We start from the raw sequence: 27,202 nt of genomic DNA, 5'->3' as shown, positions 1-27,202 counted from the left end.
GGGGCGGGTCCTCGCTTCGCTTCCCAACCCTCTGCAAAGGGGCGGGGTCTCCCTGGCGCCCCAATCTTCTCTGCAGCACCTGGATTTGCCCGCCAGGGGCCGCTGCGCGCGGGTGACGAAGCGCTCGGGTTCCTAAGCGGCAGAGAGGCGGGAGCCCATTGGCTGCGAGGCGCAGTGGGCGTGTGGCGCCTGGAAAGCCGGGGCCCACGGCTGGGGGGCTGGGAGCGCGCCCCGGGCCGCAGCTGGCCCGGCGGTGGTCATCTCGGGCAGCCCAGCGTCTCGGTTGTTGGCCGGGGCGTTCTTTTCAGCTCGGCCCCCGAGCTGAGGCGGATGGACTAGAACCAAGACCGGGAGATCCAGGCAGGGCGGCTGCTGCTGGTGCTGCTGCTGCGGCCGCAGGCCTGGATTATTACCTGAGCAGCTGCGTGTCTGGGGTCGGCCCGCCGATCCGCGGGCTCCTAGAGCCGGAGAGACTCTCGCGGGGGACGGAGTGGTGGTGGTGGGGGAGGACCCCGGGCCTTAGTGCGGGAGGGGGTCCTGGCGGAGACCGCTGCGCGCCCCGGGCCGGGGGAGCGCTTCGGGGCTGGGGGCGCGGGGCGCTGCTCCCCACGGGTTATTCCGGGATAAACCCGGCGTTGGGGCGGGGCCGGGCTTCGCCGGGGGCCGGGCGGCACGGGGCGGGCCCGCGGGAGAGCACGCCCCCGCCCGCCCCAGGCCCGCCCCTCGCCGCGCGCCCGCCCGCCCGCCCGCGGGGGAGCCGCTGTCCCGGGCCTGGCCGGTGCGCGTCCGCCTGCCGAACCTGGGCACTGCGGGCCGCCCGGGCACGGGACTGGGCGGGGGCGCTGAGCTCGGCCTTGGAGGCCTAGGATCCCAGCGCCCGCGGGGGTTTGCGAGTCGCGCGCCCTCCCCGAGACTGTGCTGCTCGCCACTCCTCGCCGGGGCGAGGCCAGGTGCGCCCCTCTTGCTCTGCCTTTCCTTCCTCCCCCACCCCGTGCCCGCGGGAGTCCCGCCCGCCGCCCCCTCCAGTGGGGTGTAGTCGGCAGCGGAGCTGATAGCGGCCCCGCGTCCACCGGGTCCAAACTCTCCGGAAGCGGCCGGGGCAGGCTGCGCGCTCAGGCCGCTGCAGCTCCAGAGGAGCCGCTCCCCGGACCGAGGCACCGGCCCTCCTCCCGCGCCCAAACTTGGAGCACTTGACCTTTGGCTGTCGGAGACGGCAGGCCCGCGGGTGGCTGGGCAGCTGCGGCGCCTCGAGGGCGTCTTGCCTGGGGTTCCAGGACCGTCGGCTGCACTCCCGGGTTCCCGGCTTTGCCTCTGGGGTCCCGAGGTGTCCGCATCAGGCGCATGGTGACTGAGCCCTGGAATCATGGATGTGTGCGCCCGTCTTGCTCTGTGGCTTCTTTGGGGGCTGCTCCTGCATCACGGCCAGAGCCTCAGCCATAGTCACAGCGAGAAGGCTACGGGAACCAATTCAGGGGGCAGTTCTGAGGAGTCCACTGCAGCAGGTAAGACTTTGCCAAAGGCTCGCTGGGCTAGGGACTTTGACTCAGAACTGAGATGAGTGGGTAAGTTGAGCCCTAGGTTTCTACATGCGTGCTTGATGGCGGATCCACATATTGTACTGCTTGTTCCTAGTTGTCCAAGGAGTTCTTTTTATTCAGGAGCCGTGGGTAGTATTTCTGTCTCTCCTGAACAACTTTTCTCTTCCCTCCTCAGCGTGTCTTTTGTTGTTAGTGGGAAGAGGTACACCTGTGGGGCATCTTGGCTTTTCAGATAGACAAGTCAGGACCCTGTCTCAGGATTTCTTGTCTGGAAGAAGAGCCTGGGCAGGTGATAAGTCTATTGCTCTTGGCCAATTTCAGCACTTGGCATCACTGAGGAGACTGAAGCTAGTTGGGATGGGCAGAGAGTCTGGGATGGGCCAACTCTTCTGCCCTGTTGCTTAGTGTTCAGGTGTGTCTTTTTATCCCAGCAAGCATGGGAACCCCAGTCCATGGGGTTCCCTCAGGCAGTCTGCTGCCTCTTAGCTGTGCCCACTGGAGATATCAAGGCAGTTCCTTAGATGGAGTTCTGTGTACCACCAGGGAGTAAAATAGCTTTTCTTGACACGGGCATGATATAATTCTTGCGACTACTTGTTGACTTGTTCTCTTTCTTTTTTCTGATGAGGTTAGAAGTTCTATGATATTTTTGATCTGTCCTGGTTTTTCCTTTGCTCTCATGGAGGTTTATCAGATAGCAGGAACCCTGGTATTCTGTTGCAGAGGAAAAGAGCATTTTAGAAATTCAGTTGTTTATGCAAGGTTTAGAAGGAATTCAGTTTTCTTTCCCCATTTTCTCCCCCAGTCTCTGTAATCTGCCCAGAGCAGTGGGGTGCACAGTGCACAAGGTTTATAACTGGGTTCTTTTAAAGAGTTAAGTGAGCTTGAGTGAGGAGATGGCTCAGTGGATACCCGTGGATACAAGGAAAAGGAAACATAGGTCATAGTAGCTGAGGAGTTTCATAGCTATATCTAGAGGTTGGCTGTGGTGGTAGACCCTTTTGGGAAAACTACTTTTCACTTCCTGGAGTGGGCTGGGTGTGATTCCAGGTACCCAAAGGGCCGGATTCCAAGTGAGGCCAGGGTTGCCGTATCTACAACATGGCAGGCTGTTACTTTGAAGATAGGTCCTTCCTGCATATTAATCCTGCTTCTCTGTACAGTGTCTCCTTGGTTGTGGAAACCTAGCTCAAAGCTTAGTTCTCATTAGCCTGTGAAGGGAAAGACTAGTAGGAAGATGTAGGACCCGCTGTTTAGTACACCCAAGGAACCTCTCTGCTGTCCCACAGTCATCCCTGTCTATAACTGATAATATGTCCTTTTTTCTCCCTGAAATAGGAGTGTCTGACATAAAATGAATTTTTTTTTTTTTTTTGTGGGAGTGGAGGTGTTCTTTATTTTGGACACAAGCTAAAGGGATGAAGTTTTGAGTTTTCAGTATTAGCAGGCCATCAGGAAGAGTGTGTGTGTGTGTGTACCTACCTAGGGCATGATGGCATTCCTCAGAACCACCCCATGACTTCAGCTTATGGAGAGAGAGCCTTCCAAACAATTGGCCTGGCTGTGCCGATTATACCACTTAGGCCTCTCTTTTGGTCTTTGAGTCCTCTCAGTTCAGAAATTAGTTTCTGTTGTTAAACTAATACTGAATTCCAGGGAGGGAGGTCTCAGAGAAAGATCCCAGATGCTGGGAACGACCATGGTTTCTAAGAACCTGGGAGCTTCAGTAATATTGTTCTGGTAGGTTGTTTCTTTGGTTGGGACTTTGTCTCTGACTCAGATGGGGGGCTCATTTTTGCAAAGAGGTGGTTTGTTGATTGTTCTGCTGAAGGGTTTGGGAAGAAGAACATAGGAGCTTTACTTGCCCTTCAAGCTGCAAAACTGCCACTTTTCTAAATCAGATTCAATAATCAATTGTATGTTCTCTATCATGTATAATTTGCAATTTTATAGCTATTCCCTCCCCCTCCCCCACAAAAGTGTCACAATAGCTCTATTGAATGCAGGGCAGGTGGTATTATTCCCATTTTTAAGGGTGAAAAAACTGGGTCCTGTGCTGTTTTACAGGCAGGTCTTCTGCTACTTAAATCCTAGACTTTTTGCATCTTCTCAGGCCCTGCCCTATTAAAGGAGCTCCAGGCAGGTCTAAGAGAATGTTCCTTTCCTTCTGGTGAGTTAGTTAAGGAGGCCCTGGTGATTCTGTAACAGATCCAAGAAAAGGCCTATCTTTTTCTCTTCTGGAGACTCTTCTGCAGGGGCTGGAAGAAAAGGACCAGAGAATTAGATTTTTTTTTCCTTGTTGGATTTATATACATAACCATCTTCTCCTTTTTTAATTCTTATTTATTTATACATATAAGAACTGGGGTCTAGGCTAGAGGTGCCAGGGGGAGGGGATAAAAGGATTCACCAGAGACAGAGTGGGGAGCAGAACAGGCACATCTACTGAAATACACTGCTAAGGGGAGCAGCAGGTGAGACAGGAGAGGTCTGCTGCATCATGTGGGTCACCTCCCTGGCTGGCCTGGGATCGAACTAGTGCTGCAGTGGCTGGTGATAGCTTGATAATGCTGTGTCTTTAACCTCCAGTGCCACCAGTGAGGCCCCTATACATGCGCATCTTAAAAGTCTGATGCTGTAGTGAAGGTCAGTGCTCTGCTAGGGGATCCTCTTATTGGGTATGCAGAGGCAATTTCTGTTACCTCCTGGCACTCTGATGCCTATACACCAAGCTGTGTGAAGTCACTTTCTCAGTAAAAATCTGTGTTGGCTGTAGTTCTCTGGGTCCTGCATTTCTGAAGCTGACCTGGAGCTGATGCTTGGAACCTCCCTCAGACTCAGAGCTCATTGCCTCCAGAAATTCTAAACTTTTCTGCAGAATATGTGTATAGGACTCCAGGTGGGTCTAGAGTTGTGACTGCTAGTATTGGAAGTATTAAGGACCTCTAGTCAGGAACTGTGGTTTGACTCAGTATAGCTGGAACAGGACCTTGGAGGATACATTTCTAAACAGTCTGTGGAGTGCAGGCTGGCTTCTTAGTCAACTCCTGATAGAGTGGGAAGCCAGAGGCCTGCCTGCCCACCCAGCTAGTTGCCCTGCCTCCAAGGCTATAAATGGCCTGGCCTTCTTAGTGGCTATGCTAATTTTAGTTGAGGGTGGCTCCTGGATCTGGATTGGGGCCAAGGGCAGGTGGGTAGGACTTGGCTGAGGCAAGTGCTGGGGACTGGGGAGGGGTTCACATTAATCTCGGGGCAGCTAAGACATCATCTGCACCCGTGCTTTAACTTTGATAATCACCCTGAGCTAGGTTAATTTATTCAGCAAACATTGAACAGTGCCAGCTCATGTGCTATTTATTTAACAAATATTTGAGTGACTGTTCTGGGCCAGGTACTATGTTTGGTGTTTGGGATTTAAGGATGAACAAAACAGACATATTCTCTGCCTTCAGGGAGTTTCTAGTCTAGTGGGGGTGAGAGGAAATGAAAACATAGATAAATGTATTATCTTGTGGTGGTGCCATGGAAGAAATCATACAGCTGATTTCTGTGATGGAGAATGGGAAGACAGGGATCCAGCTAAAGCAGGAGTCATGTCTAATAGGACATTAAAACATCAATACATCAATAATAATAGCAACACTTTTTTTGGTGTTTATTATGTTTTTTTTTTAAAGATTTATTTATTTATAAATTACTGGGTACAGTCAGAAGCGCGAGAGGGTGAGAGGATTCACCAGAGCCAGAGTGGGGAACAGAACGGGCAGACCGACAAAATACACTGCTCAGGGGAGCAGCAGGCGCGGCAGGGGAGGTCTGCGCGCCAGGTGGGACCCTCGCCGGCAGCTGGGGATTGAACTGGCACTTCTCTGCCCACTTCTTAGTGGCTATGTTAATTTTAGTTGAGGGTGGCTCCTGGATCTGGATTGGGGCCAAGGGCAGGTGGGTGGGACTTGGCTGAGTCTGTGGGCAGCTTCGCAGCCCAGCGCTCAACCGCTGCGCCACCAGGGGAGGCCCTGGTGTTTATTATGTAGCAGGTATGATTCCAAGCATTTTTATTTTCCCATTTATTTCTCACAACCATCTTATGTACTAGATATTATCCTTGTTTTACAGGTGAGGAAATAGAATCATAGAGAGGTTAAGCAACTTGCCAACATCGTACAGATAGTAGGGAAGAGAGCCAGAATTCGAACCCTGGCAGCCTGGCTCTTCCTCCTATCTCCACTTCAGCCATAGATTTTACACTCTCTCAAATCTGTGATAAATGATGGAAGAGCTATTGTACATATGTATAAAAGACTGCGGGAAGTTCAGAGGAGCAAGTGACTAACTCCCTGGGAGACCTGGGGGAGGATTTTCAGTTTCCCCCATCATTTTTATCAGATCTTGAGGAGATGAAACGTAGTTACCTAATTCAAAACTTAAGAGGTGGAAACGTTGGTTAATTCAACCTAGTTATTTTTATAGATGAGGAAATTCATGTACAGAGAGGTATCAAATAGAAGTTCCACCTTAGGTTAAGACATTTGAGACAAAGACATTTGAGTTGGGGACCGTGACTGAATTGGTTATTCGCTCCTCAAGTCCATAATGAGTGCTTGCTTTGTACTATGGAAGGAAGTTGGGGCTACCAGAGAAGTCTAATTCTGGTAGTAAGGATGAAGCTATTGAGAGACTATTGAAAACGACATTATGCACAGGCTTAATAAAGAACAAAACCAGGCAGTATAGACAGTGTAGGTTAAGCACTAAGAGAGCTCTATGTGAACTGGGATAGGCTAAGGTGGTTGTAAAGGGCTTCCTGGAAGGAGGGCTTGGGTGGAGGCAAAAGAGACCCACGAGGGAGTGGTCTGACTTGGGGAAGGGTGGAGGATGTCTTGGAGCCCCACTACTTGGTGACTGAACAATAACTGGACAGAGTTGCTTCATACTTGGCCAGCTACCTTGCATGAGGGCCGGAAGACAGGAAGATCGCAGTCATGTGTGACCTAGCAGTTGGTCTAAAAGCAACCATGAATTTGAAGTAATGACAAATATAAACAATGTTTTGAGATAACTACAACAATGTAACATCACATGAAAATGTCTAATTTCTACTGTGACCCGAATCATAGGGACTGCTAATAATGTGCTGGTTGCCTGCACTATATGATTGAATGAAATGGTAGCTTTCAGTAAAAGGATATTGATGTAATTTCTTTCCCATCCAAATTCACAGTCCTTGGAATGCTACTCAAGGGAATGTGGGGCCTTCATGTTAAGAATTTCTGTTCTCTGGCTAGGAAGGGACGAGGTCTTGTTGAGGGGAGTGGTTTCCTAGGTCTCCACAGGACTTTGGTTTGGGCCCCAAGGGGCCACTGTTTCCTGCTGAGTAGCTTTGACACACATTGCTGGGTGACTTCATGGACATGCAATGGTGAATTTCCCTTTGTGGGAAACCCAGCTGCTCTGTCTGCCAGACTTTTAGGGAGAGAGAAAGATACCAAGCAGGACCTCTGATAGAGCTTTCTTTCTTTTCCTTTGTTATTACTGCTGATAAAAAAAAATTAAGAAATATTTAGGATACACAACAAAGTATAAAGAATATCACATGGAAGGCCTCCTGTGACCTAGGGGTTAAGTCTTAGGGCTATCACTGCTATGGCCTGAATTCAATTCCTTGCCAGGGAGCTAACCCACATGGTGTAGCAGACCTCTCCTGTCTCCCCCACTGCTCGCCTTAGCAGTATATTTCAGTAAATCCTCCTGCTCTGCTCCCCACTGTGTCTCTGGAGAATCCTCTCACCTTCCTGCACCTCTGGCTTACACCCCAGTTCTTCTATGCAAAAAAAAAAAAAAAAAAAAAAAGAATATCAGATTGAATACCCATGCGCCCACAATATAGCTTAATAAAATAATAATACAGAGCTTTCTTCATTACCTCATGAAACTTTGTATAAATCTCTAATGTAACACATAGTGAGTTGTATATATGTTTGCTCTCTCACAAATGTAAGGTTTTTGTGGAAGAAGGGAGGTGGGGTTGTACTTTATTTATCTCTGTTTTTACTGTGCCTATCCTAAAACCTCTGTTACAGTTTGTTGGAAAAGCTGGAATCAGGGTTGGTTTGAAGACATTGTATTTTCTCTTTTGCTTTCAACCATCACATATATCTTGGGAACCTTTCTGGGCTTTTCCCCAACCTTTGGAGGTATGCTTACCCAAGATACTTTGTATTTTTATCCAAGCTCAGATTTTTTTTATCCCTTTCATCTATTATTTTATTTTATCCTCAACTTTGGCAGTAGGTAGGGCTGCTTTTATTACGCTCACTTTAAAAATGAAAAATATGGAGCTGAGAAATTTGTGTTCTCAGTCACATACCAAACAGTGGTAGGTTCAGAACTATAACTTTGGACATCTGTGTACCAGACCCATACTCTTTTTTTTTTTTTTAAAGATTTATTTATTTATTTATTTATTTATTTATTTATTTATTTATTTATTTATACAAGCACTGGGTACAGTCAGAAGCGCGGGAGGGTGAGAGAATTCACCAGAGCCAGAGTGGGGACCAGAGCAGGCAGAAGGACTGAAGTACACTGCTGAGGGGAGCAGCGGGTGGCAGGAGAGGTCTGTGCGCCATATGGGACCCTCCTCCGGTGGCCGGGGAGCAGCCGGGGATCGAACCGGCGCTGCAGAGGCTCTGGACAGCTTCGCAACCCAGCGCTTAACTGCTGCGCCACCGGGGAGGCCCTCATACTCTTTTTATCAGCATAAATTACCTGCCAGTGTGTCCCTTACTGATCTGGCACATGGGGTCTGTAGCCTTAATGGTCTGGCCATAGCTGTGTTAACAAAAGTGTTTGAATAATCTCGTCATTTATAGTGAAGTGATAGTAGAATCTGTCATCTTACCAGCCATGCTGTGGCTTGTTGGAGTTATCTGTATAGGTACCTTCCTTGACACACCTAAGCTCCTCAGGAGTTGCTGTAGCATAAGGCTGCATTGTATACTTGATATACTACAAAGTTTGTAGAATTCAACTGAAGGGGATTTACTGTCTGGTTCAGAGTCTACTACAGTTTATTAGGCACTTGGTTAGAAGTTGAAAAAATTTTCCTTGGAAAGGGTTATTGAAGAAGGAGCCTCACTTATTTAGAAGTTCACTCTTTCAGAATTTTCCATTCTTTGACTTTGTTAAAAAAAATCATCAAGACTTCCTTAGGCCGTAGGGAAGCTGTTGATAAAGTCTAGATAGTAGTATTTGACCGTATTTCCTGCTTATACCCCTATCTTTTACTGGGTGTAACCACTTCCCTAGCCCCATTTGCAGTCGTAAAATGTCCCCACTTGTATTGGTGCATACCAAATTATCGCAGAACACTTGTTATCTCATGACTCCTGTGGATTGGGAATTTGGGTGCTCCTTAGCTAGGTGCCTCTGGCTCAAGGTTTCTGATGAGGTTGCAGTCAAGCTGTTGGCTAGGGCTGGAGGCTCAATTAGGGGAGAGTATTTGATTTCAAGCTAATTTATATGGTTGTTGGCAGGTCTTGGTCCCTGGCCACATGGACCTCTCTTTCACTGGGCTGCTTCATGACATGACAGTTGGCTTCCTCCAGGATGAGTGATGCAAGAGACAGAGAGATAAAGGGGGGGGGGAAGAGAGAGAGAGAGAGAGAGAGAGAGATCACCCAATCTTGCAATTGATATGCCATCACTTCTGCCATATTCTCTTTGTTAGAAGCAAGTCAGTAAGTCTAGCCCATAAGCAAAGTGAAGGGATTACACCGGACATGGATACCAGGAAGGCAGGGATCACTGGTAGCCACCTTGGACATTACCCTAAGGCTGTGCTCTTGGGAACAATTGTTTTTCAGTGCTGTGTCTTCTTAGCTTTTTTGACTTCCTTCCTTTCTTGCCTCCTACAGTCTTGTTGAATCTTTCTGTACTCTCTTTGGTATTTTGTCCTCTTGGTTCATGCGTGACTTTATTGTTTTAAGATTTAGAGCTGACATGGCCCTTCCCTCTGTACTCTTCCCCTGTTTAAGGTTCATTCTTAAGCTAGCTTTTTATCCTAAGTTCTGGTCCTGCCTCCCAGTTCCTTGTTTGGTAACTTCAGTTCTGGAGCCCATTATGCAGCTATTGATTTTAGAGTCTTTACTGTTTCAATTTGGCTTGTGAAACGTAGACTTAATTACTTTTTTCATTTATTTTTCATTTATATATATTTCAGATCGTTGTTCTTTTTTTTTTTTTTTTTAGAAAAAGATTTATTTATTTATGCATGCAAGAACTAGGGTATAGGCCAGCGGTGTATGTGTGTGTGGGTGGGGGGTGGTAAGGATTCACCAGAGACAGAGTGGGGAACAGAACAGGCAGATTGACTGAAATACACAGCTGAGGGGAGCAGTGGACGAGTAAGGAGAGTCTGCTGTGCCATTGGGTAGCTCCCTGGCCAAGGACTGAATTCATGCTACAGTGGCTGTGGGTAGCTTTATAGGTTGCATCTTAACCCTTTGCACCACCAGAGAGGCCCCTTGTTGTTCATTTTTATTTATTTATTTTTATTTATTTATTTTTGAAATATTTATTTATTTATTTATACAAGCACTGGGTACAATCAGAAGCACAGGAGGGTGAGAGAATTCACCAGAGCAGGGAACGGAACAGGCAGACTGACGAAGAAATACACTGCTGAGTGGAGCAGTGGGCGTGGCAGGAGAGGTCTCTCATGCCATGTGGGATCCTTGCCGGTGGCTGGGGATCGAACTGGCACTGCGGAAGCTGCGGGCAGCTTCGCAGCCCAGCGCTCAACCGCTGTGCCACCAGGGGAGGCCCTGTTGTTCATTTTTAAACAATGTTTGCTTCCCCCCCACCTCAAGTGTAGTGCCCATAGAATTTCCTTCACCCATGCATCCGGGCACCATCACCACAGTCCTCTGTGCTCTTCCCTCCCTTGCTCCGATCTCTCTCCCTCCTCCAACCCTGCAGGATGTCTCTAGTTTATAATTGTCTGTTGGTTTTTGTTTTGTTTTGTGTATTGTTATTATTTTTTTTCTCCTGATGTCATATTTGGTTTTCCTATATTCCTCCTATAAGTGAAACCATCCAATATTTTTCTTTTTCCTTCTGGCTTATTTCACTGAGCATAATTCCTTCTAGCTCCATCCATGTTGCTGTGTATGGCATTAGTGAAACCTAGACTTCTAAGTGGCTTTGAACTGGGACTTACACATTGACAGATGAAAAGCTTGTAGACCTTTTAGGCCTTTGGTGTTAGGTGCTAGGACTTAGTATGTCAAACCTGGAAGGGCTTTTAAAGACCATCTCTCCCAAAGTCATCATTTTACATGTAAGAAGAACCAACTTGCCCAAAGTTTTACTTTGCTGGGGCTAGAATCTAATTTTGTCTGACTCTCATTTACATGTTTTTCCCACTCAGTTATGGAGCGTCCCTCTCCTAATGTGGTTAGCTTGGGTTGTTAGGGGGTCTGAGAGTTATACAGAGGAGAACCAGAAAGCAATTCACAATACTGTATTGTGTTCGGAGAAATTGGACTGGGCAGAATTGGGGGTTTATAAAGTCAGCTTCAAGTGCTGCTTCTGAGGAGCTAACAGCTAGAGAGCTGTTATATAATAAGGCACAGAAAAAGAAGCCAGTAATATCTGTGGCATATGGTGACTAATGTCTGCATTCTGTACTACTGTCTTGGCAATCTCAGTTCAGAGCAGGGAGAAATAGCTCTGTTTGTTGGGATGTATGGAGTAGACTTCCTGAAGGAGGTAGGTCAGAGCTGTACTGTATGTCTTACCATTGTTAGGCTGGTTACATTATGTATGGATTTGGGGGCCTCCAGTCGCAGGGTAGATGTATGTAAAGCCTCTGGGGTTACTTGTGGCACCTGGAAAGTGCCAAGGGGAAGCTTTCTGGACACTGAGAATTTTTTTCCCCTGGGGTGATGGAAATTTATTATTAATTTCATTTATAGATATTTTGCATCATTCTTTATTTTTTGTACAATGTATGCTTTCTCCTCTCAGGTGTAGTCCCCATAAAAGTGCCACCACCAATTCACCTGTGCACCATCATCATAGTCCTTTGTGCTCTTCCTTCCGTGTTTTGATCCCTCTCCCTCCCCTGGGCACTGAGAATTTGACAAAGCATTGTCTTTGTTGTCATAACTTGCTGGAGTAGGTGAGATTTGAATAACTGTGGCCCTGTCATATTTGTCAGAATGGAGCAGAGTTTTTTCATGTGAAAGGCCATGGAAAGAAAAACCTGCAGCAAGCTAAAGGCACTGTACTTTTGCTTTCTGCTAGGAAGCTTGGAATGGAGAAGGTGCAGACATCAAAATCTCTCTATGGGTGGTAGTTTCCTTTCTGACCTACGGTTCCGACCCCAGACTGCTTTGCTCACTTTATCTTCCTCTGTTCCCCTCTACATCTTCGCATAGCTGGGCTTTTTCCTTTGTCCTGGTCTGCAAAATACACCTTATGCTGCTTCTCTTTTGCCTTTACTATGTCATTTTACTCTCCTCTAGAATGTCCTCTTCTTTCTTCCCATATAACCTGTCAGTCTTCTGTGAAATCCTCCCTGACACTGATGCTAGTTGCAAATGTCATCTCATCCCTTATCAAACTCTGGTAGCATTTGCTATCTGCTGTACTTCTGTGCACTTTACAACCTGTGTATGTCTCTCAAGGCAAGAGACAGCCTGATGCAGAATCAAGAGCACTGGGTCCTTGAGTCCTCAATGAAAACATCACCTCTGACATGACCTAGGTCAGGTCCTTACCTGAAACGTGGGGTTAAAGGAGAGTTAATGTATATGAAATAGTAGTAGAGATTTTATTTTATTTTATTTTTTTTTTATTTTTTTTTTTTTAAGATTTTTTTTTTTTTAATAGAGGCATGTTTTTCTTTATTTGTTTGCTTGTTTTTTTTTGTTTTTGTTTATACATGCACTGGGTACAGTCAGAGGGGCGGGAGGGTGAGAGAATTCACCAGAGCCAGAGCGGGGAGCAGAGCAGGCAGAAGGACCGAAGTACACTGCTGAGGGGAGCAGCGGGCGGCAGGAGAGGTCTGCGCACCATGTGGGACCCTCCTCCGGTGGCCGGGGAGCAGCCGGGGATTGAACCGGCGCCGCAGAGGCCGCGGGCAGCTTCGCAACCCAGCGCTCTACCGCTGCGCCACCGGGGAGGCCCAGTAGTAGAGATTTTAAAATCCTCTCCCTCATTTTTGTTTTTATGTTTGTGCATATTTCCTTCTCATTTGAGGGCAAAAGTCACGTCTATTTTGTTGACCATAGTTCACATCCTAACTGTCTAGCACAGTGCAATCAGAGAGAGTGTGCCCAATAGATTTGTTGAATTAATAAATGAATGAGCAATATTGACTTAATCTTTGGATTGAGAATGCCAAGTAAATTGATATCAGTTCCTATGAAAAGTTAAGACAAGAGTACTCTGAGATTAGGGATAGAATCCACACCGTGGATTTTCAAAGTTCTGTGGGCTCTACTTTTCTGCTGGCTAGTACTTCACCCCTATTTATTGAGCACCTGCTGAAGCAGTGCGCAGTGACTATTGTCAGTCACACTGTGGGATGGTTTGTTCTTACTCTGGCTGGTGGCTCTCATTTGCCATAGCAGTGGTTGCCCTGAGCAGGTGGCTATCGTAGGAGTAGAGGAGAGGGCTATGCTTGTAGAGGACAGAAATGAACAAAGCTTCCTTGGGTATTGCTACTCCCTGTCTTTGGTTCCATGGCCCACATTTGCCTCAGGTCAAACTTGAATCAGCTGAATGAACTGAATTTTAACTGCTGCCTCACTTGTGGGATAGAGGAGGGAGCCTAATTTCATTGGACTTCTTCTGCATCCAGGAGGTTGGATAGTCCAATGAAGATCACTGTGATGTTGAGAACTCCCTGGGTCTTAAGAGAACTCCAGCTTGAGCAGACATCATACTAACTTTTCTTCAAGGCATTTGGGAGCAGCCATCATGGTAGAGGAGATAGAATCAGCTGTGCTGTTGTTAGCATGGCCCACCTAGGACAGTTCTGTCCCTTTCCTTTCTTAGCCACATCTACAGAACTCCTGGCTGCCTTAAATTGACCTCTGGCCTAAGTGATGGCCAGAAATCTCACTGGCAGGCAGTCAGGCAGGCGGGCAGGCAGGCTGGCTGGCTTCCAAATCTTGTATGCCTCTAAATTTCTCCAGTGTGATCCAGTGGCTCTGCTCTACTTTAGCCTCTTTGGGTTATCTCAGGCCTTTCAAGAAGCCCTCAGAAGCTCTCATCACTATAGTGTATGTTAAAACAAATGTGTCCTTGTTTGCCAAGTTCCCAGAGCCAGCATCTGAAATACTGTGGCCAGGGGAGATGGGTATCTTTCAGGTATACTATGTACATCAGTCAGAAACAATTACATGTTTATGAGTGTGTGTTACTGAATAAGCAAATTTGTGGAGGTCTTGTTTCAAGAAGCTTTTGTTGACAAGGACAAAGTTCACTGGAACTCTGAAGAGATAAATGTGTAATTAAGACAACTCAAATAGCTTCAATGATAAGACTGGTGTTGAGAGCTACCATTTAGTGAGCATCTGTTATGTACTAGGCCCTGGACTAAGTGCTTGACATCTGTATAGCATTCCTTAAAGGTGGATATTTTTCTCATTTTACAGATGAGAAAACTGAAACTCTGCAAATTTAATTTCCCCAAGGTAACTAAGCCAGGAATTGAATGTAAATCTATCTGATTCAACACTGTTTCTGTTTAATAACTTGTGGGGAAGGAAAGAAACAATTATATGAATTTAGATGGAGCTGTGCATTTGGATTAAGAAGTATACACTTTATCAGACTGTTAGTGGCACTAGTTAATTACCTAAGTGGCCTGGAAGAAACTGAGAGAGGAGTTCAGGCCTGGGAGAGGGAAAGAGAGGGTATTTCCCATAACTTCTGAAAGAGAATATTACATTGGTGGAGTGTATATATAGCTTCATACCCAGAGCGGTATGTATTCAGTGTGTATCTTCCACAAATAGCAGTCTGGTTGAGTTCTTCTGAATATAAGCGTTAGGATAGGGTCTGTTTCTGTATAATGTTCTTTACCTCTTTAGTCAACATATCATCTATGTATGTGGCAATCCTTGCCCAGTAGAAGGACTGAATATAATAGGGGACTTAGATATGCACCTACTTTTAAAATTTTTTAAATTATAATAAGAGCTCTTATTTATTGAGCTCATACTCTGTACTAGTACTGGGCTAGATACTTTCACATACATGAGATCTTGTTTATCCTTACATTAATCCTTTCATTTTATAGCTTATTGTACAAGGTGATGTAAGTTCAATGTCCTATGAATGAAACTAGTGGTGTCCTGTTAGAAGATAGGGTCACCTCTGCCTGGGGAGATCAGGGGAGCTTTGTTGGGTAACAGTTTAGTGGTTCACAGGTACTTCAGGCAGAAATATAAGGTAGATTGAAGAAAACATTTCAGTCAGCAAAAATGTCATGAGTAAAGAAAGACATGGGGTGGGAAAAATGAAGAATCTGTAGTGCACATTAGTTAATCCTGATTGGCTTGAGAGCACTGTTTATGAAGGAGCTTACTATAAAAAAAGGTAAAAGAGGTTAACTGAGGAAAAAGATCATGGCCTCATAGCCCTTAATGTCAGGCTAAAGAGTTTAGACATGACTTTTTTTGGTACACAATAAATTGTCCTTGTAGGGTTTGAGCAGGGGGAACCCATGACCTGAGTTTTGCTTTAGGAAGATTAATTTCACAGAGTATGTAATGCACTGTAGAGGTGAGGTTGGGAACAGAGAATCTCAGGTAGGAGACTTTGCGGTTGTTTATGAGCAGAGGAGATCAGAGCCTGCATTGTGGAAGTAGAATACTTAGAATATTTATTTATTTTATTTTTTTAAAGATTTATTTATTTATTTATATAAGCACTGGGTACAGTCAGAAGCGTGGGAGGGTGAGAGAATTCACCAGAGCCAGAGTGGAGAACAGAACAGGCAGACTGACGAAGTACACTGCTGAGGGGAGCAGCGGGCGGCAGGAGAGGTCTGCGCAACATGTGGGACCCCCGCCCGTCGGCTGGGGATCGAACCAGCGCTGCAGAGGCTTCGGGCAGCTTCGCAACCCAGTGCTCAACTGCTGTGCCACCTGGGAGGCCCAGAATACTTAGAATTTAAGTACAGAGAAAGGAAGGTAGGCCTCATGAATGTGGGTAATGAGTCTGGTGGTGCCATTAACAGGAAATACATATCCGTCAGAAAGAAGGTCAGTGCTGGGAGTGATGAGTGGAGGGTAGTTGGCTTTATTTAAGGTGCTGGGCAAGGCGTTACTCTTCATGGTATTTCAGGAACTAAACAATTCTCTTCTTTCTATACTTGTTTCACCTCAGTTCACTTTATAGATGACTTTTCTGGTGCCTAACAACGTGAGATGATTTTTCTGAGGTTGCATACTAGGTAACTGCTTGGTGGATTCCAAGTATGAGAAAACAAGTCTCATTTTTTAACTATTAAGTTTCTGAACAAAGCTAGGCCTTCACTGTAGGAAAATCAGACAATCTTGGAGATTGTAAAATCTGGGTTTAACTCCAGCTTTGCCATTTTCTAGTTGTGAGATGTTGAGTGGGTTGCTTTTTCTCTCTGCACCTTTGTTTACGAACTTGCAAAATAATAAAAAAAAGGGAGGGGTGATATTAATCTCTACCTCGTGGAGGCAATAGAAGATAAGGTACTTTGTAAAACTCTTAAGTATTGTACGAGGGCATTATTCTAGGATTATGACTTGGGTTGGAGTAAATATATAAAATGAGTGTCTTGGTCAAATAAAACAGCCAAATAAAACTCACAGGTTTTCAAGGAAGGTCTTCTTTCACTTTGTGGGTTGGCCTAGGTTACTCATTCACGCTTACATGGGATTTTCTGATCTGGGAAATGCCAAGTTTTCAATAGTCACACAACTCCAGTTTTCTAGTGGGAAATGGAAATGTTGAATGAATTTTGAGTGATCTTACCCTATCAGCTGTGCTTGGCCTGAGAAAAGATTATTACTTTCCCTTTGCCCTACATGGTCTTCTGTCAAGCATCAATGTCTCAAGGTCTAAGGACAGAGCAATAGCTGAGCTAAGTTGTCTTGTGGGGGAAGAGTCCTTGTTTGGGATGGAGGTACTCAGTGTAGTGCTGGTCAGAGTCCTCTGGTCACCTTGGTTGACCTTAGATCTTAGTGACCATGTTCCAGAGTATTCTTGAGAAAGGGAGTAGGCGTATTGCCAGGTAACAGGTCCTTAGTAGTGTCAGATCTCTACCAGGGCCAGACCTGAAACTGGTCATCTTGTCTTATGTCTTGTTACATACTACTCTGAGAGAGAGAGTGGAGGGGGAATACAATATTTTCTGATTAATACAATAGCTGCTTACTTTTCTGATACCTTCTGTTTTTAAAGCATTTTCTTTTCCTTTGTACTTTTTTTCCTTCCCTCCTCTTCTTCTTCTTCCTTTTTTTTTTTTTTTAAGATTTATTTATTTATGCGTACAAGAGCTGGGTTAGAGGCCAGAGATGTGTGGGGGGCAGTGAGAGGATTCACCAGAGACAGCGCGGGGAACAGAACAGGCAGATTGACTGAAGTATACTACTGAGGGGAGCAGCGGGGTGAGTCAGGAGAGTTCTGCTGCGTCATGTGGATTGCTCCCTGGCTGGCCGGGAATCGAACTCGTGCTGCAGTGGCTGCAGACGCTTCATAGGTTGCGTCTTAACCCTTACACCACTCTGAAGGCCCTCCCTGTCCTCTTCTTAGTTTGGTTCTCTTAATTCTTCACAGCCTTCCTTAAGGAATATCTAGTTTAATGAAAAAGAACATAGACTAGGAATTAGACTTAGTTTAACTTATATTGTGGTACTCTTGACCTTTCTGAACCTTAGTTTTCCTATGCTAGGTTCTTTGGGGATCATGGAATCTATTTCACATGCAGATCTTATGAGATAATGTAACAAACATTTAGTCTTCTACAAATATGAGTAATTTGTTATTATTTGTTTTCTTTCTCTTTATTGTCTCATCATCTACATAATTCTCTGATTTGTCCCCTCTCTTTACTGTCCTATGTCTCCTAGATTTTCACTTTGCCTCATAACCTTTCCTTTTACCTCTTAAGAAAAAAATGTGGTGACCCTGGCATTATTTCTGTATAGTGATGAAGGAGACGGCCAGAGCCTTTGGGAAATGTAAAATTAGTTGACTTTTGAGTGTAACATTTTATCATTAATTTGAAAAAGACTGTACCCCTTTGTGCCTCACTTGCCCTCCTAATTTACCATGTAACTCTGTTATTTTGAGTCTTGAATTCATCTATATACCAGATAATTCTCATTTAAAATGTGAGTGTTGGGCACAGTGGTTAAAGTATCAGCATTATCAAACTATCACCAGCCACTGCGCATGAGTTTGATACCCAACCAGGGAGCTAACCCATATGGTGCAGCAGAACTCTCCTGTCTCATCCTACTACTCCCCTCAGCTGTATATTTCAGCAGATCTGCCTGCTCTGCTTCCTACTCTGTCTCTGGTGAATCCTCTCACCGACCTCCCTTCCTCCCCACACCTCTGGCTTATACCACAGTTCTTGTATGCATCAATAAATAAAAGTAAATCTTAAAAAGAAACTTAAAGAAAAATAAAATGAAATGTGGGTATTAAGAGGTTGAGATTGCCCCAAATTGAAAATCAAAAATAGCCTTTGCAAGTGTTTCAGTGTAGATAGTTTAGGGTATAGTTACTGGGAGTAAGGACACTGGGTGGGGGATGGACAAGAGAGCAGTTCTTAGTTTACTGCTGCTGGAAGGGTGTCAGGGCCTTAGGGCATACTAGACGCTGCCTCTCTAGTACCCAACTTCCTGCTGCTCGCTCTTGCACAGCTGAGAGTGTGTCTGAACTTGGTGAGGTCTGATTCCCTCAAGAATTCTGTTATGAAAATTAGGGCACTTGAGCAGATCTAATTGGCTGAACTGTGTGAAGGGCAGAGGATTTCCTTGGGGGCTCCTTTTAATCTCCTGTGGTTATAGACTTTTAAGGTTGGACTAATTAAAATGTTGGCAGCTAGACTCAATGCTTTCCTTATATTAAGTCCTGCTTCAGCCTTTTGGAGTATCAGGAGTTGGCACAGGGCATCTATCTTTAGGAGCTAAGGAGTGGGCTTCAACCTCCTCACCTGCCTAAATGCATGATGATATATTTGTTCACAATGGCCTGCCAAGCATTTCATGGTGGAGAGATGTATAGGCTGAGACCAGGATCCAGGTATGCCTAGATTTGCTACTCCAAAGACTTACTATATACCTTTTCAGGTCAATTCTCTGTTTTGTTAGCCCCCCCAAGGACTTGACTTTGTTAGCTGGCAAGTAATCCCCATTGCCCAGAGGATCCTTCTTTAGTGTGTTCTTGTTTTAAAGAGAAAAAGGGAGAAGAAACAATATTTAAGTCCCACTATGGTCCAGTTGGGACTAGTGTATTACACAGGTTTCTTTTGAGATGTGCCCATATCTTTTCATAATGCCCATTTCACAGATGAAGACATAGACTTATAAAAGAAAAATAACTTGCCTGATTGTCACTCAGCCTGTAAGCAGCTGAACTAGAATTCAAATCCAAGTGTCTCCCTCCTGACCTTTCTAAGGTAGCACAAGTAATTTCATATTCTTTTATCCCTCTAAGCCTAGATAACTTCCTGTCCCCAGGAAGTCTTCTCCAGTTCTTCCAGCCAACATTATTTTCTTGCTATGCTTTCCTAGAGCATTGTGTCCCGCTCTCCAGTCTGGCATGGATCTCTCTCCCTCATCGGACTACTCCCATTTCTGCACAGTGTGGTATTCAGGATGTATTTGTTAAAGACCTGAAAGAAATTACAGTGTTGGAATTTCAGGTATCATGACAGACTGGTAAGGGGAAGGGCTTTGGATGGAGCTTTGGCTGGGACCCTGAAAAAATAAATCAGGCCTGTGTCTTCTAGGTTTACCTATTGTCGCCTTTGTTATGTTGTTGGCAACAGGGCCTTCTAAGCAGATACCTTTTGGGTCCCTGAGGAGCAAGCATCCCTTTCCTTAAGTTATTTTTCTTGGCATCTGGCTTTAGGGTTTGTTTCTCTCTGCTAGTCTCCTTGTAATCAAAAGAGCTAGACTCGATCCTGGGTCAGAGTGGTGTAACATAGTGCTCAGCCTCGCCTTGGTGTCTGGAATGTACTTATTGACTGTGCGTGCTTGGGTTTCTTTTTATAAAGAGCACGCTGAGTTATTAATCCTGGACTAGGGGGTTATATTTTCTGCAGCCTTTGCCTACAGCGGTGTAGCACTTCACAGGATAAAGCTTTCCTGAGAAGACAAACCTGTAAAGGTCTTTAAAAATTATTTTAAAAATTTTAATTAACTTTTTTTTATAGACGATACAACAGCATACGCTTAACCCAGTTTGGTGGCGAGTTCTTTAGCCTTTGCCTTTTCCGACTTGGCCATGTGAACGTTGTTGGCTCCCAGTATGTAGCCTCACCAGTGATGATGGATCTCATCATATCCATTCAGTGATAGTAATTGGTCCTGAGAGCTTCCACCAGCTTCGCCAGGGATCCATTGTCTTCCAAGTTAACCTGTGTGAAGGTGACAGTGGAACAAGTCTCACCGTGGGCCACAGCCCTAGCCTCACCTTCCCCTTGATAATGCAGTAGGGAGCCCCCAGCTTCCTATACAGGGTAGGAAGGAAGATGACCAGCTCAATGGGCCCTGCATCATGTCTGATCCCCACCAGCTGTGCCTTCTTGTTCTCCACAAGGGTAGTGACAGTATTCACCCCTTACTGAAGGACAGGGGCCTCTTTGTGGGGATATCTGCTGTGCCTGCAGCTTTCTTCTCAACTCAGGCCAACAATCTTTGCTTCATCTCTTGCTTGGTCTCTGGTCTGTACTTGTGGGTCAGGTCCAGCAGTTGAGTTGCTATTTGGTAATCTCAAGTCTGGGTGAACTGGTTAATGGTGGGTGGCGCTTTCAGCTGCTCAGAGAGAACAGCCCTTTGCTGTAGCCTGATGTCGTGGGGCTACAGTGAAGGAATCTCTGTGCTGTTTAACATAGTGGCAGCACCCATTTACATTCTCACTAACAGTGTAGGAGGCTTCTTCATGCCCTCACCAACACTTAATATTTCTTGACTCCTTGATAATAGCTATTGTAACTGTGAGGTGAAATCTCATTGTGGTTTTGATATGCATTTCCCTAATGTTAAGCAATGAAGAACATCTTTTCACGTGTCTGTTTGCCCTCTGTATGTCTTCTTTAGTGAAATTCCTATTTAGATTGTTTGCTCAATTTTTTTTTTTTTAATAGAGGCATGTTTTTCTTTCTTTATTTGTTTTGCTTGTTTGTTTGTTTTGTTTATACATGCACTGGGTACAGTCAGAAGCGCGGGAGGGTGAGAGAATTCACCAGAGCCAGAGCGGGGAGCAGAGCAGGCAGAAGGACTGAAGTACACTGCTGAGGGGAGCAGCGGGTGGCAGGAGAGGTCTGCGCGCCATGTGGGACCCTCCTCCGGTGGCCGGGGAGCAGCCGGGGATTGAACCGGCGCCGCAGAGGCTGCGGGCAGCTTCGTAACCCAGCGCTCTACCGCTGCGCCACCGGGGAGGCCCATGTTTGCTCAATTTTTAATCGGGTAGTATTTTTTTGTTGTTGAGTTGTGTGAGTTGTTTATATTTTTTGCATATTGACTCCTTATATGGTTTGCAAGTATCTTCTCCCATCCTATAGGCTGTCTTTTCATTTTTTTTGAAAGATTTATTTATTTATACAAGAACTGGGGTACAGGCCAGAGGCTTGGGAGGGTGAGAGAATTCATGAGAGGCAGAGCGGGGAACAGAACAGGCAGATGACCAAAATACACTGCTGAGGGGAGAATTGGTGAGACAGGAGAGGTCTGCTGTGCCATGTGGGTTGCTCCCTGGCCTGCCCAGATCGAACTTGCTGGTGATAGCTTGACAGCACTGTGTCTTTAACCCCTGCGCCACCAGGGAGGCCCTCACTTGTATTCTTAGGCTCGTAACTAAGCTTTCTAGGTATCATTCCCCTGTGAAATGGGAATAATACCTACTGTTTAATTTTATCAAGATTAAATAAGATAATGTATGTAAAGTGTTTTGGAAATTCTGAAGTACGATTATGGTCATATTCATTGGGTGACTGGAGCCAATTTTCTAGCATTGCAAGGATGCTTTTGCTCTTAGTATGATTTTCCCTAGGTGGGAAGAAGGCTGCAGAATCGATGAAACATTTGATTGGTGTTTGGGCAGCAGATGAGAGGAATTCCTGTGAGGTGAAGAAAAGGACTGCATTCATTTCTTCAATCTGTATTTGTTGAATCCTGCCTGGTGGAAGAGAAAGAAATGTAGATATCGCCTTATGAAATGGGTGGTGTGCTAATTACGGAGGCAGCTTGGTTTGGGAATGCAAGCTCCATAAAGACAGGGGTTTTGTCTTATACACTGCTATATATCTACCCAGGAGTAATGGCACATAGTAAACTCTCAATCAATATGTGTTGAAAGAAACCTTGTCTTGTAATCGGGTAGAATGGAGTCATAAAGGGATCTGGGCTTTACCAACTCTTTTCCTGGGCAAGTTGCTTCATCTTGCTGATGCTCATTTTTCCCATTTATAAAATAAGGCTAGAATTAGATATATAGGGGCCTCCCTGGTGGCATAGCGGTTGAGCACTGGGTTGCGAGGCTGCCCGCGGCCTCTGCAGCGCTGGTTTGATCCCCGGCTGCTCCCCGGCCACCAGAGGAGGGTCCCACGTGGCGTGCAGACCTCTCCTGCCACCCGCTGCTCCCCTCAGCAATGTACTTCGGTCCTTCTACCTGTTCTGCTCCTCGCTCTGGCTCTGGTGAATTCTCTCACCCTCCCGTGCTTCTGACTGTACCCAGTGCTTGTATAAATAAATAAATAAATAAATAAATAAATAAATAAATAAATAAATAAATAAATCTTTAAAAAAAAGAAAAAAGAATTAGATATATAGGTTTATTGGGAAGATTAAAAAAATAAAAGTTAATTAATTACAAACTTTTGTACAAGTCCTAGCATATAGGGATGTTCAATTACAGGTAGTTTCTTTCGTTTTCCCTTGCTGATTTGCAAGTGTGATGGAAGCACAGAGGAAGAAGCTAATAGTGTCCTGGGTTTGATGTGATGATGTGTTTCAAATATGGTTCCTACATATGATTAGAATTATTGCTATTTTTCTTCATGAAAGGAACTCCTAGGAAGTAAGCAGAGGTGCTGGAACTGATAAGCTTTGCTTCTCTGCATTTCCCATGTTTTTGGTCAGGGGGCCAACGCCTATCTTCCTGGTCAAGGTAATGTTTGCACTGCAGGTAATGTTTGCACTGCAGGTAATGTTTGCACTGCAAGTAATGTTTGCACTGCAGGCTTGTGCAGTGCAGGTTGTTCCCAGAAAAAGCACCTTCCACTGGGAAATTCTGGTCTCACCTGATCTGGATTAGGCTCTTATAGTCAACCATCACCCTCTCACCCCACCCCACACCTCAATAATTGTTATAACTTTGAAAACGTGCACTCAGCTTGACTTCTGTTCTGGATCAGTTGAAAATTCTCACAGGACGTGGAGCAGACCATGTTCTCTTGGGTTAATCAGGTATTTATGAGTTGACCTTTACTAGTAAAAACCTAATTTACCCCTCATGCCTGAGTGACTCTAGCAAGGCTGAGGGCTTTGTTTTGTTCTCAAACATTCCCTGAACTGTGGGAAGTAGGTTTCCCTGTCCTTGTCTTGGTGCAGACAGAGAGGGCTATCTCCCCCTTTGGCCTATGGTTTTAAGCCACGGGAACTACCATTCTCCTTTTTTTTTTTTTTTAAATTCAGCATTCTACACTCAGCACTTTCTTTTCTGGTTGTTTCTTAGGAAGATGAGTAAGCAGGAAGCAATTTCCTGGCTAAGGTAGAAAGGGTTTCTTGCTCGAGAATTGAAATGACTTGACTAGAAGTGGGTAAAGAACATGTTCCTGGGTGGGGTGGGGATGGCCAGGCCTTGGGTAAGTTAGAGTTAGTTTGGGGGTTTCTGGAAGTAGAGACAGTAAGTACCTTAGCAGTGTCATTTAGGAGCTGAGGATTACCACAAGGGAGATCTTGTCAAATACGGGCTCATGAGAAGAGACAGGAAGAGGGTTAAGAAGAGACAGAGGGGGAAGCACTCTGTCTGCCTACCTGTGACTATGCAGGGGTTTCTTTTCACCAACTCTCTCCCTCCACAGGGCAGCAGCCTTCCTGCCTGCCCATGACTTGCACCATGCCAGGACTTCTCCTCACTGACCTCCCTCAGGGGAGGCTGTTCTCCTCAATGCTGTCCGCCTGCAACCCTGCAGGCCTCTCTTAACAAACCTGTGCCTTTCGGGGCAGCAATTCCTGCCTGCTTGTGTCTATGCAAGTGTCTTTTGCTATCCTATCCCTCTTCTAAGAAAACTTGCTCTTTAAATATATATATATTATTTAAAAGAATATATATTTATAAATATAAATAAACATATAGTTAAAAGAATATATATATATAAAAATAAAAGAAGAGACGGGAGAAAAGGAAACTTGCTGGTCTGTTACTTTATGCTAGGTGCTTCAGATAAATTATATCCTTTAATCTTCACAGCAACCTTGTGAAATAGCTATTATTAGTCCCATTTTTACTGATGATGAAACTGAAGCCCAGAGAAGTTAAGCAATTTTCCTAAGGTCACACAGTTAGTAAATGATAATGATAATAGCTACCACTTATACATTGAGAAGATGCTTATCTTTTTAAAATGTGCCTGAAATGATTTAGAATTCACAATAAATCTATGAAGGATTATTATTACTTTTGCATTGTTAATGAGGATACTGGGAATTAGCGAGCTCTGGTCACTTGCTAAAGTGTATCCATCTAGTGATGACAGAACAGGGATTCTGGCCAGGTCTATCCACTTATAAAGCTTGATCCTTGCAGGTGGAAGAACTGGGCTTCAAGCACAGGGTCATGAGCATAAGGTTTGTCTCCATTACTGTAGCTCCATAACCTGTGACAGTGCCTACCACAGTATTAATGTGCAATAAATGTTTGCTATGAAATCCAGCTCTGCCTTCCCCCACTGCTTTCTACTGCCAACTGTATTCCGTCCCAGTTCCTTGGCCTGACTATCTTCACTGCACAATTGGACCTTACTCTACCCATCCATCGTGGCCTCCCTGACCTCCCCACAGAGCAGCAGATCCTATGCCATTACTCTCTGTTTTTTTTCCCTCCTCCCCAGCTTTATACTTTTGCTTCCACTATTGCTCTGCATCATGCTTCAATCCAGTCTGTTCTTTTCTCTGCAGTTACTCCGACTAATCCCAGAAATTTCTCTTTTCCAGACTGTAATCTTCTTAGTCTTTACTCTATAATTTAATCTTCATTTTCTGTTTAACAGACATTAATCTCTCTAGCTACTGGTGGCAGTTACAGCACAGTGACTCTCAGAGTAGTTTTGCTTTATATTTACTAAGGTCTCCTACTTAAAGGTCTCTCTTTTTGCTCGTCCTACTCAGAGCAAACCTCTGAGATATGAGGGGAATTGTTGTTTCCATATTATAGCAGAAAAAAATAAATGCAAAGAAGGCAAGCAGCTGCCAAGCTCATCATTCAATCTTATCACCATGGGTAAATCATTCATATGTGAGCCTTCGGGCTGCTGTGAAGATGTAAAGGAAGGATCTGCTGGTGGTTTTTATTGTCATTATTACTATAAATATAAGGCTGGTGCCTACGAGGATATGTCTGCGACCTTTGTAGGTTACTTCTTGTGACTTGAGTTCCAGGCATTCGGGATGATCTGCACTGGGGCCTTTGGACTACTAGGGCTGAGCTTGAATGCTGTGCCCAAACTCTCTAGTCTCCAAGTCCCTAGTGCCTCCTGGGGGTAATGAAAACAACTTGTGGATAGCTAGTGGATAGCTTCAGTGTCAAACATTGGGAATAAAATCCTTGCTTTTCTAAAAGACCGTGGTATTAGAATGATGACTTTGGAACAGTCAAGAACCCAGTTCTTAAGCGATTTCAGTTATTTCTGAAACCAGACATTGCTCCAGAACACTTTGTTAAATACTTCTCTGTTCTTCTTGAACCCCCACCCCTCCCCAAAAGGAAATGACACTCAGATTCAGGCCATTGTATGATGATTGTATCTTTGGTCTCCTTGGCTAACCAGCCCTCTGCTCCCTTTTCAGAGATACCACCACTTCAGACTGCTGCTTCAAGAGAGGTCATTCACCTTCTTTCCCATCTGTCTCTACCCATGGCCTGGTCTGTGCTGTAGGGGAAATAGAACAAATGCTCAGTGACACTATTCAAGAGAGAGCTTGCTTTCTCATTGGGAACTTTAGACTGCCTGACATAGCAAATGACTAGAAAATGAGAGCAAGAGAACATAACTCATTGCTAGGATGGGACATTTGTATGAATGCAGGGTGGGAGGGCAGACTTCCTGGAAGGGCAGGAAGTAGCAGCTGGGTGGGGAAATATCAGTGACTATTGAGTTTTTCCTTTTAGAATATGGGTATTAACATGGGCCATTCATTTTTTTTTTAAAAGATTTATTTATTTATTTATACAAGCACTGGGTACAGTCAGAAGCACGGGAGGGTGAGAGAATTCACCAGAGCAGAACAGGCAGACTGAGGAAATACACTGCTGAGGGGAGCAGCGGGCGGCAGGAGAGGTCTGTCATGCCATGTGTGACCCTCGCTGGTGGTCGGGGATCGAACTGGCGCTGCAGAGGCTGTGGGTAGCTTCGCAGCCCAGCGCTCAACCGCTGCGCCACCAGGGGGAGGCCCTGGGCCATTCATTTTTTTGTAAAAATTGAGGCAAAATTCATATAACATAAAATTAATCATATATATCCACAGTTCTGTGGCATTTAATACGTTCACAATGGTGAATAATCAGCACTTTTATCTAGTTCCCAAGAATTTTCATCATCCTAAAAGAAGCCTGTAGCTGTTAAGCAACTGCTCCCATTTCTCCTTCTGCCTTTCTCCTGCATTCTGTCTCAATGGATTTATCTGTTCTGGGTATTTCACATGAATGGAATCATAAAGTATGTGACCTTTTGTATCTGGCTTCTTTCACTTAGCATAACATTTTGGATATTTATTTATGTTGTGGCATGTAACCTGTAGATGAAGCAGTACTTCATTTCTTTTTCTGGGTAGGTTATAGTCTGTAATAAGTAAATACCACAATTTGCTTATCCACTCACCTTTGGTGGACATTTGGGCTGTTTTCACTTTTTCGTGATTGTCTGTAGTGCTGCTGTGAATATGCCTGTATGTGTACTTTTGGAATAGAATAGAATATAACAGGAATAGAATTGCTAGTTCATGCAGTAATTCTATGTTTATGTTTTTGAAGAACCACCAAGGTGTTTTTCATTTTGGCTTAACGTGAGCGTGTAAAATGATATCCATCTCATTGTGATTTTGATTTGCATTTCCCTGATGACTGGTGATACTAAATATCTTTTCATGTACTTCTTAGCCATTTGCATATCATCTTTAGAAAAATGTCTATTCAAGTCCTTTGTCTACTTTTTTTTT

At 44.9% G+C, this 27,202-nt stretch overlaps 1 protein-coding gene and 1 pseudogene across 9 annotated transcripts in view; one reads left to right on the top strand and one right to left on the bottom strand.

Moving 5' to 3' along the window:
* Positions 1–1,363: 1,363 nt before the first annotated feature.
* The window catches only part of STIM1 (stromal interaction molecule 1), a gene marked incomplete at both ends in the record, with an annotated part of 161,357 nt that continues 135,518 nt past the window's right edge, over positions 1,364–27,202 (top strand). For 7 of the 8 annotated variants that reach the window (XM_084246306.1, XM_084246304.1, XM_084246301.1 and 4 more), the window contains one exon: positions 1,364–1,502. In XM_084246306.1, coding sequence (XP_084102432.1) covers positions 1,364–1,502 — 139 coding nt within the window. The remainder of the gene's footprint in view (positions 1,503–27,202) is intronic. The other variant, XM_084246305.1, reaches the window with a different exon arrangement.
* LOC311180213 (large ribosomal subunit protein eL8-like) overlaps positions 20,116–27,202 on the bottom strand; it is a 59,011-nt pseudogene continuing 51,924 nt past the window's right edge. The window contains exon 2 of the transcript in view: positions 20,116–20,626. The product of the transcript in view is annotated as a large ribosomal subunit protein eL8-like (transcript). The remainder of the gene's footprint in view (positions 20,627–27,202) is intronic.

The sequence above is a fragment of the Talpa europaea genome (genome assembly GCF_964194135.1).
Source record: "Talpa europaea genome assembly, chromosome: 1".
Taxonomy (NCBI): Eukaryota; Metazoa; Chordata; class Mammalia; order Eulipotyphla; family Talpidae; genus Talpa; species Talpa europaea.
Note: the sequence above shows the minus strand (reverse complement) of the source record. Positions and strands in the feature narration are given on the sequence as shown.